At 32.8% G+C, this 18,455-nt stretch overlaps 1 protein-coding gene and 1 long non-coding RNA gene across 2 annotated transcripts in view; both read left to right on the top strand.

The window, feature by feature from the left end:
• Gprk2 (G protein-coupled receptor kinase 2) overlaps nt 1-10,304 on the top strand; it is a 66,181-nt gene extending 55,877 nt beyond the window's left edge. The window contains exons 9-13 of the mRNA XM_090115467.1: nt 5,220-5,360; nt 6,163-6,366; nt 7,625-7,808; nt 8,611-8,708; nt 10,019-10,304. Of these exons, the coding sequence (XP_089971593.1) occupies nt 5,220-5,360; nt 6,163-6,366; nt 7,625-7,808; nt 8,611-8,708; nt 10,019-10,117 (726 nt within the window). The 3' untranslated portion in view covers nt 10,118-10,304. The remainder of the gene's footprint in view (nt 1-5,219; nt 5,361-6,162; nt 6,367-7,624; nt 7,809-8,610; nt 8,709-10,018) is intronic.
• On the top strand, nt 2,174-3,029 carry LOC149898382 (uncharacterized). Its single transcript, XR_016458078.1, has 3 exons — nt 2,174-2,256; nt 2,398-2,582; nt 2,936-3,029. It is a non-coding gene; the product is annotated as an uncharacterized LOC149898382 (long non-coding RNA).
• Nucleotides 10,305-18,455: the final 8,151 nt, after the last annotated feature.

Here is an 18,455-nt window from a genome sequence, read left to right as displayed (position 1 = left end):
AAAACAATGTAGGTACTATAATAAGGTACAATTAATTTTTTACATTTTCAGATGTATGATACAAATATGAATATTTTAAGTGTAGACATGGTGGCGCCTCCCCCAACTTGAAGTTCTCACTACCACATGATCATCTCCCAAGCCGGTACTTCCTTGTTCAATGTTTGGGCAAGCCGGCAATCAACACAACTGTGAAAGATAAATTGGATTTAAACTGATTCTTTGTTGCTTTAACATTTAATAAGTACATTTAATATGTTTACTTTTATTATTAACCTATCACGCGTCTGGCGCACAGCCGGCACCGATCCCGATAGTGTCAAGGGAGTTCACGAAATCTAGCTTTTTTATGACTACCGAGTTTGAAAATTTTATTTACCCTATTGTTCTATAATTATATGCCATGTATTATATATTTTTGGAAAGAGGAAGAAACTAGTTATAGCATAAAAATGTAATCATGACGATATATTTTTTCTATAAAATTATAAAAAAATGATTTTCTTTTGTTTTAATTTTAATTGCTTACATACTAACACTTACATGATAATGCTGAGTCATCAAATGATCATATTCACGTTTTCATATCACTACACGATTGCCAAATACATTCACTTATATTTTCACACATTTAACACAACGTATTTCACTATGAATAATAACAAATCTCCATTATTCACAAACAAGAAAAAAAGCGCCATTTTGCGTCTTCCGCACTGAAAAGTTGAGACACTTTTTCACTGAGTATTCTTCAAATATCCCTAAAACCAATATCATAAACGTATTCTACGTAAAATTTCCAGTAATATACGTCTCAATTATCACTCATCTAATTATTCCTCTCGGCATAATTCACAATCCAAATATTCGTTGAACAAGACAAATGTCACAAACTATGGCCGATGACGCAACTCAATCAATGATTCACTTTTTTTTTTTATTTTGTGGTTTTGGTCTCTATTGCCTGTCTCGGAGTCGTGTCGATTCGAATTATAAATGTTTAAGGCATAGAGAAATATTTTTTATACTGGAAACATTCACTTGTAATTCACTACAGATGGCCTTCAATGTCACGGGCCGCGTTAGGCACAGAGTTTGTGCGCAGTACGCTACAGTACAATTTGCGTTACGACACAAATATTGTGCGTAGAACGTGTCACGGGTTAAAGGGCTTGTCATGGTGTATGTAAACGTCTAAAAAGAAGTTTTTTAAACAATGTCGGTATGGTTTGTTAAATACCTTATTTGTTAATAATTTTTCAAGTATTTCAACGTTTTAGTTGTTTATCTTGCAATTCTTAATATTGTATAAAAAAAACTTAAATGTGTAGGTACAATGCCTTAGAAAACTTTTAATATAAGTAGCTTCTAACCAAACATAGATAAGTAGGTTTGCTTATAAATTAATATAAATATTTACTTTTGACCAGCTGCTCTAGTTTTTGTGAACTCCCAAATCATTTGCACTTAATACTTTCAGAGAATTCTATCAACTTCGTCTCAGCATAACTTTTAACTCGTTGGGAGTTATTTATGTACCTTTGTCTTTGTAACTTCAGGGTCAAGGAGCTTCGCGCACTCTGCACAATGTTCTGCTGCAAGTTAAATAAAAATTACTTCAATTAACAATAATCAAAACAGACGAAATCATGCAAAAACCAATACTTTATTCGTAAAAATATATCTGTGTTATCATAAATCGTCCAATGTTTTAGATATATTAATTATTACTCGTATATTATCTTACCTTGCTATTTCAATTGCTCTTTCATGCCTCTTTCATGCATTCTTTAATGCATATTACTTATCTTTCGCAATTTTTCAATTTGATTTATCCAAATTTTAGATAATAATACGAGGACAGTGATTATGACATTTGGATTTTTGACGTTTAATTTTCAATCACCGCCATTTTTATAATAACAACCTTGTTTTGTTGAGTTCACAAAATAATCTTACTTTATTTTGGTACCGGGAGCCTTTTCAACATGATTACTATACGATTGCCTACAATGTCCAAAGAGCGAATGAATTCCGAAGTTTTGTCTATTTTTTTAAGATTAATGGTTTGGCTACGAGGCTTTTAGGCCAAGTCGTAATGATTTGTATCGAACATTAAACGTCAAAAATCAAAATGTCATGTCACTGTCCTAATAATTCATATTACTAAAATTTAAGATAAACATAAACTTAAATATGTGAATCTCATCTCTGGATAAATGAGAAAGTGCGAAAAAGCAATATTGAAATAGCAAGGTAAGATAAAGTACGAGTAAGGACGATTTATGATAACAGACTACAGAGATATATTTTTACGAATAAAGTTTTGGTTTTTGCATGATTTCGTCTGTTTTGATTATTGTTACTTAATTGAAGTAATTTTTATTTAACTTACAGCAGAACATTGTGCAGAGTGCGCGAAGCTCCCTGACCCCGAAATTACAAAGACAAAGATAGGTACTTACATGAATAACTCCCAACGAGGTAAAAGTTATGATGAGACGAAGTTGATAGAATTCTCTGCTGAAAGTTTAAGTGCAAATGATTTGGGAGTTCACAAAAACTAGAGCAGCTGGTCAAAAGTAAATATTTATATTAATTTATAAGCAAACCTATCTATGTTTGGTTAGAAGCTACTTATATTAACAATTTTGTAAGGAATTACCTGTGGGAATTACACACCTACACATTTAACTTTTTTTTAATACGATATTAAGAATTGCAAGATAAACAACTAAAATGTTAAAATACTTGAAAAATGATTAACAAATAAAGTATTTATTATTTAACAAACTATACCGACATTGTTTAAAAAAACATCTTAAATTACATACACCATGACAAGCCCTTTAATAATAAAAGTAAACATATTAAATATACTTATTAAATGTTAAAGCAACAAAGAATCAGTTTAAATCCAATTTATCTTTCACAGTTGTGTTGATTGCCGGCTTGCCCAAACATTGAACAAGGAAGTACCGGCTTGGGAGATGATCATGTGGTAGTGAGAACTTCAAGTTGGGGGAGGCGCCACCATGTCTACACTTAAAATATTCAAAGAAAATGTAAAAATTTAATTGTACCTTAATATAGTACCTACATTGTTTTCATTTTAACTTTTAAGTTTAATAAAAATGAAATTAAAAGTATACATAAGTACTGCAAGTTTTTGAATTATTTATCTACTCTATATTATGCAAATACAATAATTGATTTAAATTAAAATAAAAATATAAATACCATTAATCTATTAGTGTAGGAATTATTCATTGTGATGTAAATATAAAGTTTTTGTTTATTGCATTTTAAGTTTTAAAGGCTGGTATTATAAATAAGACTTTATTTTTTTAATCAAGGGTCTTTTTAATATGCTATTTACTTACAAATTTGGATTTGAGTAATATACCTAATTATTAATATTTAATCAAAATAGAATTGAATCTATTTTCAAATAATTCCATGTTTTATTACATTTTTTTATATATAAATGTTATCAAGAGAAGTAAAGGAGCAAATGTTTTGTCAATGAATAAATAAAAAGGACTAAATAAAGATTTTGGATTTATAAAATATGTTTTTAATTGCACTAATACATTTATAGCATGATATTGCTTCCTATTGAAAAAATATATTCATATGTTGCGCTGGCACTTTATAGCTTCTTGAATACTATCAATGCTTCCATGTGGTTACGCTGGGTAATCTTATTCCTAGTGCTCGGAATTGATTGTAGAATCTGGAAATAAATAATGGTATTATTTCTCAAAATTAAATGAGATCCTTAACATAAGTATAATATGGGTAGTGCATTTGAGTGTAGATTTACTTTTAAGTGTTTTATTATATAAATAATATAACATGATAAAATAAATTGAATCAAGAAGAAATAATAAACAATCTTTTATAGATTTACATTAAGTAGGTATTAGATAAAATTTATGTTTAGAGAATAAGTAGGGTTGCATTTTATTATATAGAGAAATAACAAGTGGAGAATGTGTACATAAACAAACGTATTTTTAAATATACTCTTAAGATTTGCATTGGGTATGGTACTTACATTACTTTTATCTTACACAGATAAATCTGTAGGTTATAATTGTATTTTAAGATTGTTCATATGATGCCCCCATATCTCATAGAGACTCGTGATGATTGCGCACTTCGCAATAATAAATTATTTACACGATTCTTCTTAAATCAAAAGGTTTGAAGCCTTTTCTTGGAACAACCCGATGTAGTTATGTTAATTTTGCATTTTTAATATAATAAATGTATTATCTTCTTTAAAAGCTTCATTTATTAAATAGATTTCCAACTACATACGTTTCACTTAAATTTGATGTGTATTCTTTTAATAATATTCAAAATAATGTTATAAAAGTTCCATATTTACAACTTCACTAAAATTGCTTAAAACTGTCATTATTGACATTATAACAAGAATGCTAAATGTCAAAGAGAGCGTGCCGGTTCCAATTTTTCGATTGACGTCTCGAAACCGCTCGAAACAGTCTTGTTGCAATTGGTTTCCATATGTTTTAGAAGGTCCCGGTGCCAAAAAAGTAAGATTATTTTGTGAACGCAACAAAACGTACCCATAATAAGACTGTTATTCTAAAGGTGCCGGTTACCCCCCAGCGCTCCTTAGGACGAGCCGCCTCTGATTGCTTGTATTTATTCAATAAGACTTCTTCTACTTTTGAATCGTCATAACATATTTTTTAGCAATTTACTATCACTGAAATTATTGTGTAAGGTTGGTAGTCGCTAGTGTGTGTGACGTTGTTTAGTTGAACGTAAGTGTGCTAGAGGGATGGTGTTTGCGATCTTATTGTGTGCACCGTAAAGGCAGGAATTGCTTGTGTGCGGTATGTGACGTTGTTGAGTAAGAGGTGAAGTGTTTGCGACCTTATTGTGTGAGCCATAAGGTTGATAAATGAATATGTGTGGTGGGGCTATATGCGACCTTGTTTAGTTGTATATGCCACCGTAAGATTATTAACACCGTTAGCTTATAATATAAGTTATAACTCACGAGATTGTAAACTGTCTAAATGTTGTGATCTGTTTACATTTAAATGAATTTTTTTTCTTCATTTTATAATCTGTAATTAGCAAACCGGCAATTTAACGCATTATTTTTTGTTAATTTTTTAATCTATCCTTAGCAAACCAGAAAATTATTTTTTTCTTATATTTAACCTAAATTATTCCAGGTGATAGACAATGAACGCTACACTTTCAGCCCGGACTGGTTTTCCTTCGGGTGTCTCGTGTACGAAATGATCGAAGGCAGAGCGCCATTTCGCGCGAGGAAAGAGAAAGTTAAGAGAGAGGAAGTGGATAGGAGAGTGAAGGTAAGGGATTCAAATTCAAATTAAAATCCAAATTCAAATATTTTTATTCATGAATATGGGTACAATTCAGATCTTATACAAATATAAGTCCCGCCATGGATATAGTACTATACGAGTGCAGAGTGTATGTGTCGCAGGAAAATTGTACAATTTCCTCCGTTTATAAACATCGTCGGTCACTTTACAAACGCTTGGCATATTGTAATAATCGCTGAGGATTTACTTTTACCAAACGTGTAGTTTAAAAAAAAAACACGAATCTAACCTAATCCGTCCCTTTAGCCGAACTAAAGATTTCTGATTACAAATTCTCGACATATTACAAAATGCCCAGCGTTTGTAAACGGCGAAATAATATAGTTTACCTTCGATATATATACTGATTCCTTAAACAGACTGACATGATTTTGGTAAAGCATTTGATAAGGTGGATCGTTTGCTGCTACATATAAAGTTGTCAGAAGTTGTTGTTTACAGATGAATACTATGTTGGCTTGCAAACTATTAAGGCAGTAGAATGTTGTTAAATTTTTAATTATGACGCTGCAGTTAGTTGTTATTAATTTCAAAACTTTATAACTAAGTACTTCGGGTGTTCCCCAAGGTTCATATCGTGGCCCTGTTTTGTGTTTTGTTTTGTCATTGAATTTAATTGAAATGAATAATTTTAACTCGTCACGTTCCAGCAGACTACCAAAAGGTTAGTTTAAAGTTACAAACATCAATATATCAAAACGTGGTAGAAAAGCACCCTCAATTGCAACGAATAATTTGAACTTATTTAACTTGTTCTATTGTGTAGCACGAGCCAGAGAAGTACTCGAGCAAGTTCAGCGAGTGCGCTCGTTCACTATGCGGCGCGTTACTGGCCAAAAGCGCTGGCGCACGACTGGGGGGCGGTGCGGGGCGGCGGGGGGCGGCGTGTGTGAAGGCGCACCGCTTCTTCGCGAGACTCAACTGGGCGCGCCTCGAGGCCGGCATGGTGGACGCGCCGTTTGTGCCTGACGTGAGTGTGAACGGGGCATAGGGAATCTATACTAATAGGCTTATTAGTAGTGTCCGACCGAAACTGGTTTCCAGGCCGAAACCGAAAGTTCGGTCGGACACTACTTATTAGACTTTACTAAATTCAGTTGTCTAAATGATTCACTCAATAAATTCAGACAAATGCAATCGCATTTAGGAAGGTAGGTTTCTAAATTTTATAAAAAGTACGGCTACTGACTCACTAAATCTTTAGGGACCTAATTAGAATCCTGATTTAGAAGACTGAATTTAGTAAGGTCTAATAAGCCTTTAATATTATAAAGCTGAAGAGTTTGCTTGTTTGAACGCGCTAATCTCAGGAACTGCTGGTCCGATTTGAAAAATTCTTTCGGTGTTAGATAGTTCATTCATCGAGGAAGGCTATATATCATCACGCTATGAACAACAGGAGTGTGGCCACGCGGGTAAAACCGCGCGGCACAGCTAGTAAGACATATGTACACGCTCAACGTCATAGTGGAGCGTGTGCAACGTTATTACCATCGTTAGCAAGATACATGATTAGGTCTAGGCTTGTCGCCTAGCTAAAACTGAAAGCGACGCTTTTTGAGGGACGGTAAGCAGTGAAATATACTATAGTCGTATTTTTAATAAGACGAAGCTATCTGACAGCAGCTAATGTCACTTTGTAAAATAATGGTGCCACATTTAAAGTAATAGTGATGAATTCAGTTCTTTTTTTAAATCTTTCACTTTGTTACAACGCTATTTTTATTTCATCAAAAACTGACAACACAGTAAACGTCAGTTGACTTCGTCTAATTAAAAATACGACTTTAGCTACTGGCCGATGCGATGGCGGCGGCTACTAAGTGCTTACAATTTGAACAAACTGGCAAGTATATAGGTGGCAACTAGCAACAGCTGGTGCAGGTGCGTGCAGTAGCGCCGGTGAACACATTCAAACATCAAAACGAATTATTTAGTTTTTATCACATGCTAGTTCTTCATATGTTCGCTCGCATGCATATTATTTTTGCGCACAACGCATACAATGTATCCTTTATATCAAATATAAAAAAGAAATTCTTTTACAATGTCTAATAATTGAACTCACTCAATTCAATAGTATAGATTCAACCGTTTTATTATGAAAACGGCAGATATACTTTATACTAATGGCATAGGTTCTATTGGCCATATAGGTACACTTAAACGGGAAATGAGAACATTTCTAAACTTAAAATTTATTTTCTTCTTTTTCTATACATTTACAGCCGCACGCGGTATACGCAAAAGACGTACTCGACATCGAGCAGTTCTCGACAGTAAAAGGCGTGAACTTAGACGCCGGCGACGACACGTTCTACGGCAAGTTCAACACGGGCTCCGTGTCTATACCGTGGCAGAGCGAGATGATAGAGACCGGCTGTTTCGCGGAGCTCAACGTGTTCGCTAAGGGTTAGTATGAAATGAGAAAAAATAAAAATAAAAGGGGGTAGGAGATGTTAACATACAAACGCACGCACGCACACGCACAGTCATGCACAAAAATATCTCCCCTTAGAATACATAATCTATACTTAATATTATAAAGCTGAAGAGTTTGTTTGTTTGACCGCGCTAATTTCAGGAACTACTGCTCCGATTTGAAAAATTATTTCGCCGTTATATGTTGGATAGCCCATCATAAGGCTATAGGCTATATATCATCACACAGAGCGCAGCTAGTAAAAAATAAATTGAAAGCTGTGAGAGGCAGGATATTTAACACACACACAATATATACACATACGTATGTTACACGCACATGGCTACCTATCTTAATTTAGAATTTTAATATTCTGAATATCATTATCCCGAAAACGTTTATACATTTTTTCATAACCTTGTTTTTTAAAATTTCGAAAATTGTGTGCCATAATATAATCACCACTTCGAATTTCATTTGCGCATTTCTTCATTTGTACGACGTTTTACAATCCAGACACACGAATTCTAAATACACAAAATTCAGATGACATGTAACGTAATCCATATGCTCGAAAGAATAAGAATAAGAATAAGAATAAGAATAAGAATAATTTATTAAGAAAGCCAGATTTTTAAAACATATATTTTTTTTTTGAGATTGAGATTTATGTTTTGATTTTTCAAATTCCCTACGTTTAAAGTACTTTATCAATGTACAAAACGTTTGCACTTTCATCTCTCTCCCCCTTTCATATTTAACCATAACATTGAGAATTAAATATTTCCTTAGACGAGAACGGCACGGAGACGCGCAGTACGGACCTGCAGCTGGACGCGGTGCCCGACACAGCCGCGGAGGACACAGGGTGCTTCCATTTCGCCGCTAAGGTATTTGATTGTGTATTATACACATTGAGATATACTTATGGAGACGACACCGCCTACATCACTTATGTTCCGCTCAACATACGCCATATGGCGTGCAGTTACGCTCATTTTTTATTTGTTTTAAAGTGAAACGCATCAAATATGCCTTCGTGTGAGTTACGATATTGCACAAATAATACAAATAATACGGAAAAGTGCAAAGGAATAACTTTCATCGGTAAGTACCTAACTAGATAATAATTTTTAAAACTTAGTTAGAGCAAAAAAATGGCGCACAGTTTTTGTTCGTGGTGTCTCCTCCATACGTAGTAATATTATCTCAATGATTATACAGGGTGTTTATTATACAGGATGAAATGAAATGAAATAAATTTATATGTCCATTTGTGTTTTACAATTAATGTACGACAGTGGATCCCAAACTGGACCCTGTGTTGCGCTTCTTGGTTATATACATATTTTATGGAGAGTAGGAAGTTATCTAGTAGGTAAATAATGTAATGTAATGAATGTTTATTATACAGGCTGTTTACTATACAGAATGTAAACTACACAGGATGTAAAGTATACAGAATGTTTATTATACCGAATAATTACTCTTCAGGCTGTTTATTATACAAGATGTTTACTACGCAGGATGTATTTGTACAGGGTGTTTACTATACAGGGTGTCCCGCGGACGGTCTAAGTTAAATCGAACTTGTAATTTTTCATACTTTAGTTATCTAAAAATATTCATAAAATTCCTAATTATTATAAATTTTTACAATAAAACTACACCCTCACCCTCCAGTATTTTAACGTGACCTACATTTTTCGCTACACATCCTCGCACATTATTGATAGAAATGCACTCGAAATTCTGTCGTTAATTGTCATTTTGGTTAATTTTTTCAGTTAAACTTAGTTCTATCGTTTTTTTATATTTTGATTTTTTAGGGCCGATTTTTCAATGCTTGGATAAAACTTATCCGTCCATTAACACGATAATATTAAAATGTCACGTAGACTGTCAAATACGGGCAATTAGAATACGTTTTCAAAATGGTAGTTTTATACATTATTCGACGAATAAGTTTTATCCAAGCATTGAAAAATTGGCCCTTAAGCTATTGCATAGCTTCTATCGCGGGCCTTGAGCGCGGGGACCGAATCGAGAAATTCCGTAACGAAAAAACCTCACGCTCCCCACGGGGACGGGCGCGGAGGTGTGGCTTGAAGGCATAGCATGCAATAGCTTTACCGCGGCAGTCCCCGAGTGTCACACGTATTTTTTGTATAATTTGGTATATTTGTGCAATTGTCCCCAGGTGCTGTGTCCCCAAAAGAAGGTGTCGGCCCGCCTGCGGCCGGTGGCGGTGCCGGCGCACCTGCTGCAGCCCGCCTCGCCGCCGCCCGCTAACAGCTGACCGCCGCCCGTGAGTAATAAAAAAATAATAATAATAATAAAAATCTTTATAAGCAAGCAGTCCAGGTACATTAAAAATTAACAATCTATGTACTTACAAACTAATTACTAAAACCTACTAGCTAAAAGGAATGCCGCTCAGCATTTTACAGTGAAAGCATAGACTTTCACTGCAGAGCTGATTTTCAGCGACACCTTATTTATATATCTAATTATAACAAGATTTACTTAATGCTAATATTCAATATAGGTAATAAATAATATAAATATAATAAATATATATATATATATATATATATATATATATATATATATATATATATACTTATACTACTAAGTACATACACACATACACTGTGCTCCGCTCCTGTTGGTCTTAGCGTGATAATATATAGCCTATATCCTTCCTCGATAAATGGGCTATCCAACAGTGAAAGAATTTTTCAAATCGGACCAGTAGTTCCTGATATTAGCGCGTTCAAACAAACAAACTCGTCCGCTTAATACTAATATTAAGTATAGATATAAAACAAAGTCGCTTTCTCGGTCCCTTTATCCCTATGACTACATAGTATAGAACAAAGTCGCTTTCTCTGTCTCTATGTACTCAAAAAACATAGCCCTCCTTCTGTAACAGTTTAGCAAATCTAAACAAACCATCACGGTCTAAAAGTGTCTGATGAAAAACTCTGTCACGGTCTAAAAATTATTAGGCAGAGTTTTCTTATGAACGTCGTATACAATAGACTTTGAACATTACTGCCATGAAATAAGGTATTAATTGGAATGAACTTATTTTGTTTTCAATACATTTATATATTATATTTATTTTGTTTCAGATGGAGAATAACGCACATTTTCATTTTGCGTAAAAAATATATATTTGTCGGTATGAACTGTGACATTAAAAGGAGCTATTCCTTTATTTATAGAATTTAATCGTCTACATTTCCAGTTAGTTTTCATATTTAATCTGTGGAGTAATTGACATAGGTTCGAAATTAAAAAAAAATGTTATTTAAAATTAGAATTGCACGCCTCATAAGCGAAGCGTTGAGGTGGGTACTACTGTCACTTCGCGCAAAACATCTGATTTTTCAAACTTAAAATGTCTTTATGTATCATACATTGCACTTGTAAGATAATACATACACACACATATTTAGAAAAAACACTATTTTTAACGTTCATGATATTTTTGATGTCATTTTTGTTATTTAAACTAGTTAAAAAACAGTTTAAAAAAGTTCTGTCTTGGACGTCCGTGTGTCTGTATGTGCGGATCCTTTTTCTTGTTAACACGATAGCGACCGAAATACTTTACTAATCGAGTCTTTTTTTTTCTCTTACGCTTGAGTATGCTCAGGAATAGAACCCTTTCATTTTTCAGGGTCTGATTCGATGTGGTTTAATTGTTATTAAATAAACAAAAATAATAATTAATAAATATTTATTAAAAAAAAATTATGAGGCGTGCACTTTTGGATTTTCCAAATTTTTCATTTCTCTAGCCGTTTTTTGTCACAGTCGTACAGAGCATTATACGTAATACAAACTGAACAAGTGAAAATCGCCACTATTACTATCTAATTAAGCGTTACAATTATCTAGCAAATGTTACCTCTGTATGTGTTTAAAGTATTTTTTTTTAATCTGTTTCATTTCGTTTATTTTTTTTAAATAAAACAATGTGTCAATTATTTTTACAAAAGTATAGCACAAATAATAATTCAAAAGGTTAATGAGATTTGGTGTTATTATAGGTTGTTTATATTGTATAATTAGTCAAAAAGGAAATAGTATGGAATACGCACAGATAGAACAATTTTTCTTTTCTTTTTCAATGGTGGAATAGGTTTTGGCGGCATTTTTTTAGTCGTCTGCAAATATTTGAAGAACGATTTGAAAACAGTATGTTATGTGAAAAATGGGTAGGAATGTAGATAAGTTTTTTTTAATTATGTATGTGTACTGTTCGGTGCAATGACCACCGAACAGCCTAGTCAGCAAATACTAGGTATCGCGGGCGGCGTTTAACATAAATTCATGCAGTCCACCAAATAACATATTACCGTCGCGACGCGTTAAACATTAAACATATCACATAACATAACAGGATAATTAACATATAATATAACAATTATTAACAATAGCATTAACAGTAAAACATTAGCAAGTAAAAGTATAATAGTGTTTGGTAACAAACAAGTATAACAGTGATTTTAGAAAATATAAATTATTTAGTGTAACTTTAGTTTGATTTTATAACAAATCCCTCCAACACTAGCCACGCAGCCCACCACTGGGTCTATCGCCCTACATATTGGTCCTTCGAGCCGGATATGAACCAGCGACCTATGGATTAAGCTATTGCATAGCTTCTATCGCGGGCCTTGAGCGCGGGGACCGAATCCAGAAATTTAGTAACGAAAAACCTCACGCTCCCCACGGGGACGGGCGCGGAGGTGTGGCTTGAAGGCATAGCATGCAATAGCTTTACCGCGGCAGTCCCCGAGTGACACACGTCTTCTTTTATTTAAAAAAATATTTCAGTTCGATGTTTGTTACATAATTATTTTAAATTAATTTATATATCTATAAAATTTGAAGAAGATTTTAATCGTACAAAACAAAACTTATCTATATTCCAACCCTTTCAATATAAACATGAGATCCAATGCATTTCTCGCCCAGGCCGATTGTATATAATCTTAGTAAATACATTAATATTATTGGATTATTAAATTAATATTTTTCTTAAGATATTTATCACAACTACATCTGTGTCACAGTCCACAGAATAGAAACAAGACAACTGAACGATTTTTGTTTTGAAGTTAAATTTATTTTTTGTCCAATTTTTTCATTTTTATAATAATATTTAATTGAAGTGTATATTTTTTTATCCAATAATATTAATGTACATTGTAATAAATCAGAACAATCATGAACAATTTAGTTTTTAAGCTACATTTTTTGATAATTTTCAAATTATTTTTTGTAAGTCCATTTTCTTCGCATATAAAAAGTTTTGAGGAATATCTAAAAAATTGGATTTTTGATACATTTTTTTTCTTTAATTCAAATATTCTACTGCGTATGAAATTTGGACGTATCGATATTATTTATTTATTTTTTAAAGTATGATATATTTTTTTTAATCAATGCGAGCGTAGAAGCTTCGTGAATGTGAGGTTGTGCGAATGTCATGATATGTTGAGCTCGGGACTGGAGTGAGATGCGATAATCGACTTTATTTATATGGCGATAAAGATGAAATTTAATGTTGTATGTCGTAGGCTGTATTTCATATTTTGCAGCGGGAATGTAGTGCTTGCCAAATATTTTTTTTTTCGTAGTTTTTTTTTATGGCCTAAGTAAATAGGTGTCGCCTACAAGGAAATTCGTAGATAATGTAATAATAATTCATGAATGAAGCTTAATCGGGAAAAAAGTACCTGTAAAAGAAAATAAATGTACCTTGTCCAATATAACTGAAAGTTCCTACATAATCCGTAAACACATGTAAATAAAGTCGATTATTGTACAAAAAGTTCGAGTAATTTAAAGTAACCGCGTTTAATGGCTTGTAAAAGATGAAATTAGCGACGTCTTTAGGATTTAGCGCGTATGGAAACGTAGCAAATGGCTTTTGAATCTAGAAGGTTTAGTCTACGGTCGTCAAACAGTGATATTATAAGTAAAAATTGGTTGTCTGTAAAGTCGGTTTACTGACAATAGTTGAACGTGACAACGTCCGATTGTGTTTCTTTGTCGCTCGTTCCGCGCTGTCGCTTGCACTTCAAGCCTTACATGGAACGCCTCAGAGCGAGGTAACGCCGCATGAGTCATGTTTTTTCGTGCGTGCAGCCGGCTCTATCGAATTATAAGACGTTGTTACGTCAAAAATTAAAATGTGGCTAATTAGCCATATTCTACATCTGTCTTTTTTTCACTTACGATAATTGAATCATGCCAACTCACTTTGACGTCTAATCGTGTGTGCGTTAGTGTGTGTGGAAGATCGAATATTGTGTTGGTAACCTGTCTACACATTTTTACTTATAATATCATTGTCAACAGATTAGGGGCATAGACTACAAACGCAAGAGTCTATGGTGTTGTCTATGGTCGCGGGTTTATATAGAATGACGTAATAGTCTAGTACAATGCAATTATATTTTTTAAAAAGCAAATTTTTATAGTATGAATCAAGCAATAATTTAGAATCGAAACGGTTGGTTCTGGTACTAAATGTCTTTTTGTATTTGGTGTGTATATTTGTTATCTGTGGAAGTATTTAATAATTCACTTTTTTATATTCTAGTTGTGACTGCCCGAGAGTGTTTCGAAATGCCAAAATTTTAATATTTGTATAGTTTTGTATAATAAAACAATCCGAACGATGTTTTCCGGTTTTTCCTATCATGATAAATTACTATGATTATCAATTTTATAATAGACATTGTAAAAATAATCTTTACTTACGGATTATTGAGTTTTGACGTTTAAATTGTAAAAGTTTAAAAAAAATTCAATGATCTGTGAGGAAATTGATTTTTTTTTGGTTATTTTATTCAGAGACACTCTCATTTCGAAAACACGTCGAATTATAAATGTATCCTCATTTGAATGGTTCACGCATTCGATGCATTGGCGCCATTTTGTAAATCGTCGTTCGAACTACAATATTGTATTAGTGTAAGTATTACGCATTTGTATGTGTACTTTTATGGTATTTACGATTTTTAATGCCTAATGTCTTGGCGTTCGCTGTTGTAAGAACAAGTTTTATTCCTTGTAATGTTATAGGTGTTAATTGAAATCTATAATATTATAAGTCTGTGTAATGTTAAGGGAAATTCATCGAAACATTGTTTCAATAAGTTTGAAAGTTCACGGATGTTATCGTCTGGTCCTAATGGTTTATCAGTTGTCCTTTTCAATAAATTATTAGGGTCAGTATATAGGATTTGTGTTTAATAACGCTATAAGATCAAAGAAAAAAGTTTTGAAACTAAGAAAGTTGCCAGTAAAAGAAAACTTCAATATTGGCTGTAATTCAAAGTTCTTCTATAACTGTAATAAATTATTTTTTCTTTAATGAAGTGATTATTATAGCGTTATCAAACGCACAGGTAAATAATAAATAATGGATATTATTCAGTTGATATCGCACAAATAAGGCTGAGCGTTCACTCCGTTCGACTGCTTGTCCATTCCACAGCTCAAACCACCATAGATTTAGTTAATTTGTAATGGAATATTATCAACTAGTGTTGTATCGACTAATCCGCCATCGTTCCTAATTCGGGCTCGAAATAATCATGTTATCAAGTTTTTGTTTCTTTTAATAAGAATAATATTACGCTTCTACAGTTGTGTCAAGTGTCATTTAAGAAAAAGAGAGAAATGTCGCGTTAATACGTAGTTTTTGCAGCACAGACAGCGAAATGGAAAAAAAAAATTGTTACACAGAGCAATAATTTTTTTTGCGTAAATGAAGTATTTGACAGTTCAAAAGCGCGGGAAAGGAAATGTTTGAATTGTCTATGGTAAATTTGAATTTAAGTTTCGTTGTCTGTTTGTAACCAGCGCCAAATGGACTCGTTCGCGCCGGTTTTGAGCATTTACAATGCAATCGTCGCTAATTTTTGTATGAATTTATTTGTTATATCGCGTGCGAGCAACGGGACGATATTTTATAACGAGCATTATTTGCAATCGTTCATTAGCATTTGTACTTTTGAAGAATTTATTGTGGCCATTTTTTTCTTGCACAGATAAAAAATAACGTTCCGTTACACGCGCGTAGTCATACCTGTGTCATACTCACGAATGCATTTCGACTAAATGTATTAAGATATTATTTTGTACTTTATAAGGGCCGGTTTTGGTGTAGGACGACGAACGCTGTGGCACTTCTATCATGTAATGTAGACCTTATTTTGAAGGGAATAAGGAATTTATTTGAACGCTTTCGGAAAAAGGTCTATTTTAAGTTGTGGAAGATGATTGTCAAGAGCAAGTAGCGTGTTAGTGGATTGTAAACTTAGCTTCTTGATACTGTTAGTCGTTATTGCAGTATTTTGATGCAAATATTATTTAATAAGCGTATTCATAAATAAATTGACTCCGATTTATATTTTGTTTTATTTTTTTACACACCCCAAATGGTACCTATTTTTTTCAGTCTGTCCATTTGATTTTAATCATATGCTCGATAGTTTTCAAAGATTTACTAAAATATAATATTATCCTATATCTACACTTATATTATAAAATATAAAGAGGAAAGTTATACATGTAACTCAAAAACTTTCAACGATGGCCAAAAAAGCCCACATTAGAAGATCCAAATCAAAAAATTCTGAATAATTCGTATTTTATAACGCGATGTGCAAAAGTAATTGGTAAACAGTCACACAAAGGACAGGCTTTTATTTCTGGAAACTGGTATCATAATGAGGAAGCTAAATCACCACACACAAGTAAAAAATTGAAATATAAGTTATTTTTAATATAAGCGCTGAAAAATTCACCAAAGCAAAAATCATTAAAATCCGTTAGTTTTGAGTCGTAAGAGGTGTAATTAGCACGATTTAATTAGTGAATTATAGACGCCAGGTATTATTAGAAACATATCTGCCTTTTACGTATATTACATTGCCGTTACATTTTGCTTCTCTGACAATCGGCAAACCCATTTCAAAACCATTTTCTTTTCCATATTGATACCTTTAAGCGCCATCTAGTGTCCTTACTGGAACTAATTTTGAAATCACGCTCGCTAGTATAGAATTAAAGATCCTCCGTCCTCGTTAGTTTATTGGTCCATGCTTGGTCCATGCCTAAACTTGTATACACATGTATACGTAGTATATTATTATTAATCTGTGCCTAAACTAATAATTTTTTTAACACAATTCTATTTCACGGTTACCAAGTCCCTGCCAAATACAATTATTAGTTTAAACTGATCAATGTACCTTTTTAGGGTTTAGAAATAGCCAAATGAAATAGTAAGAGCGATGGGCGGCCGGGTCCGAAATTTGCTAGTTACAACTTACTTTCTATATTAAATAATTGACTATTTTTCCCCTCTGTTAGAAAGTGAACAAATAAACTTGATCCTGCGCTCCCGCTTTATTCCATGTCGACGCATCGTCAAAGAATAAAACTTTGTCGTTGGAAGGAATCGCTAAAGGCCGATTTGAAAAGTGGCGAAACGATATTTCCCTTACAATTTTTTCTTTATTACTTTAATAAAAGTATTCATTCAATGCTCGGCTTTTTATTTATATAACTACCTACCCAAGTAGACACTAGAATTTACGAATATGAATAATATACTGAGATTCATGTTTGATGAACTAAGACAAAACTTCGCACGTTCTCTCACTAAGTTCTATGTTTTCTCTTACTAGTACTGTGAGTTCACCATTTAGTATTATTTACAATGAATAGAATTGTATAGAACTGACATATTTTTGTCATTTTGATGTATTTACATTTAAAATATGATACGTATTTCATGTATGAAATAATTAAGAATGTGTAATTTCTTGTTTAAAATTCATCACAACAAACATAATATGACATAGGGTAGCAAACAGGGTTTAAAATAAAAACCAAATTCATTCAAACATTTTATTTGCATCATCAATTGAACAAAATCAACATTCCTACACACTACTTATCAACTATTGAGAAAAATGCACCTCATTTACTTTACATAGCTTTTCGAAACATTTTACACATGGAAGTTTTAGTATTTTTTGAGAAAAACTAATGAATTTGAACCGCATGTTATATGAAATAATATGAAGCATATATTCTTCCTATAGTCGAACTAGGCATTTTTTTTTCAAAAACCTTTCATAATTTACAAAGAATACATAGCTGATGATATTTTATATTGGGTAAGTATACACATAAAAAATCAGTGTGGAACCTAGTTCGACTGTATGAAAAATAATTAATTAGTAGGTTTTCTTAAGACTTCCATTAAATTTAGACAGTCCATAAAGAATCACATTTGTTGACTAGCTACAACTACTATTTACAAATTGTTTTCTATCTATTTTTAAATTTAATAATTAATTTTATCGATACATTTAAAAACTTTACAATACACTTCGAATATCTCAAATGATTTTTGAAATGAAACTTCTTTAGGCGCGTTGAGAGTAAAATTTCAAGGTCGCGTCATGGCAATACCGTCACATAATGAAGTAAGGCGACGATTTTGGTATATTCGAATATTGCCAAAGAAGTTTCACATCTGACACGTGTGCACACGCTGTTTTTTATAATTAATAAAAATTTTCGTTAAATAA

The sequence above is a fragment of the Colias eurytheme genome, chromosome 23 (assembly GCF_061535395.1).
Source record: "Colias eurytheme isolate Ceu_HAF_F1 chromosome 23, ilColEury1 Martin Lab GWU primary, whole genome shotgun sequence".
Taxonomy (NCBI): Eukaryota; Metazoa; Arthropoda; class Insecta; order Lepidoptera; family Pieridae; genus Colias; species Colias eurytheme.
The sequence above is the reverse complement of the archived record's forward strand: the minus strand, read 5'-3'. Positions and strand labels throughout refer to the sequence as shown.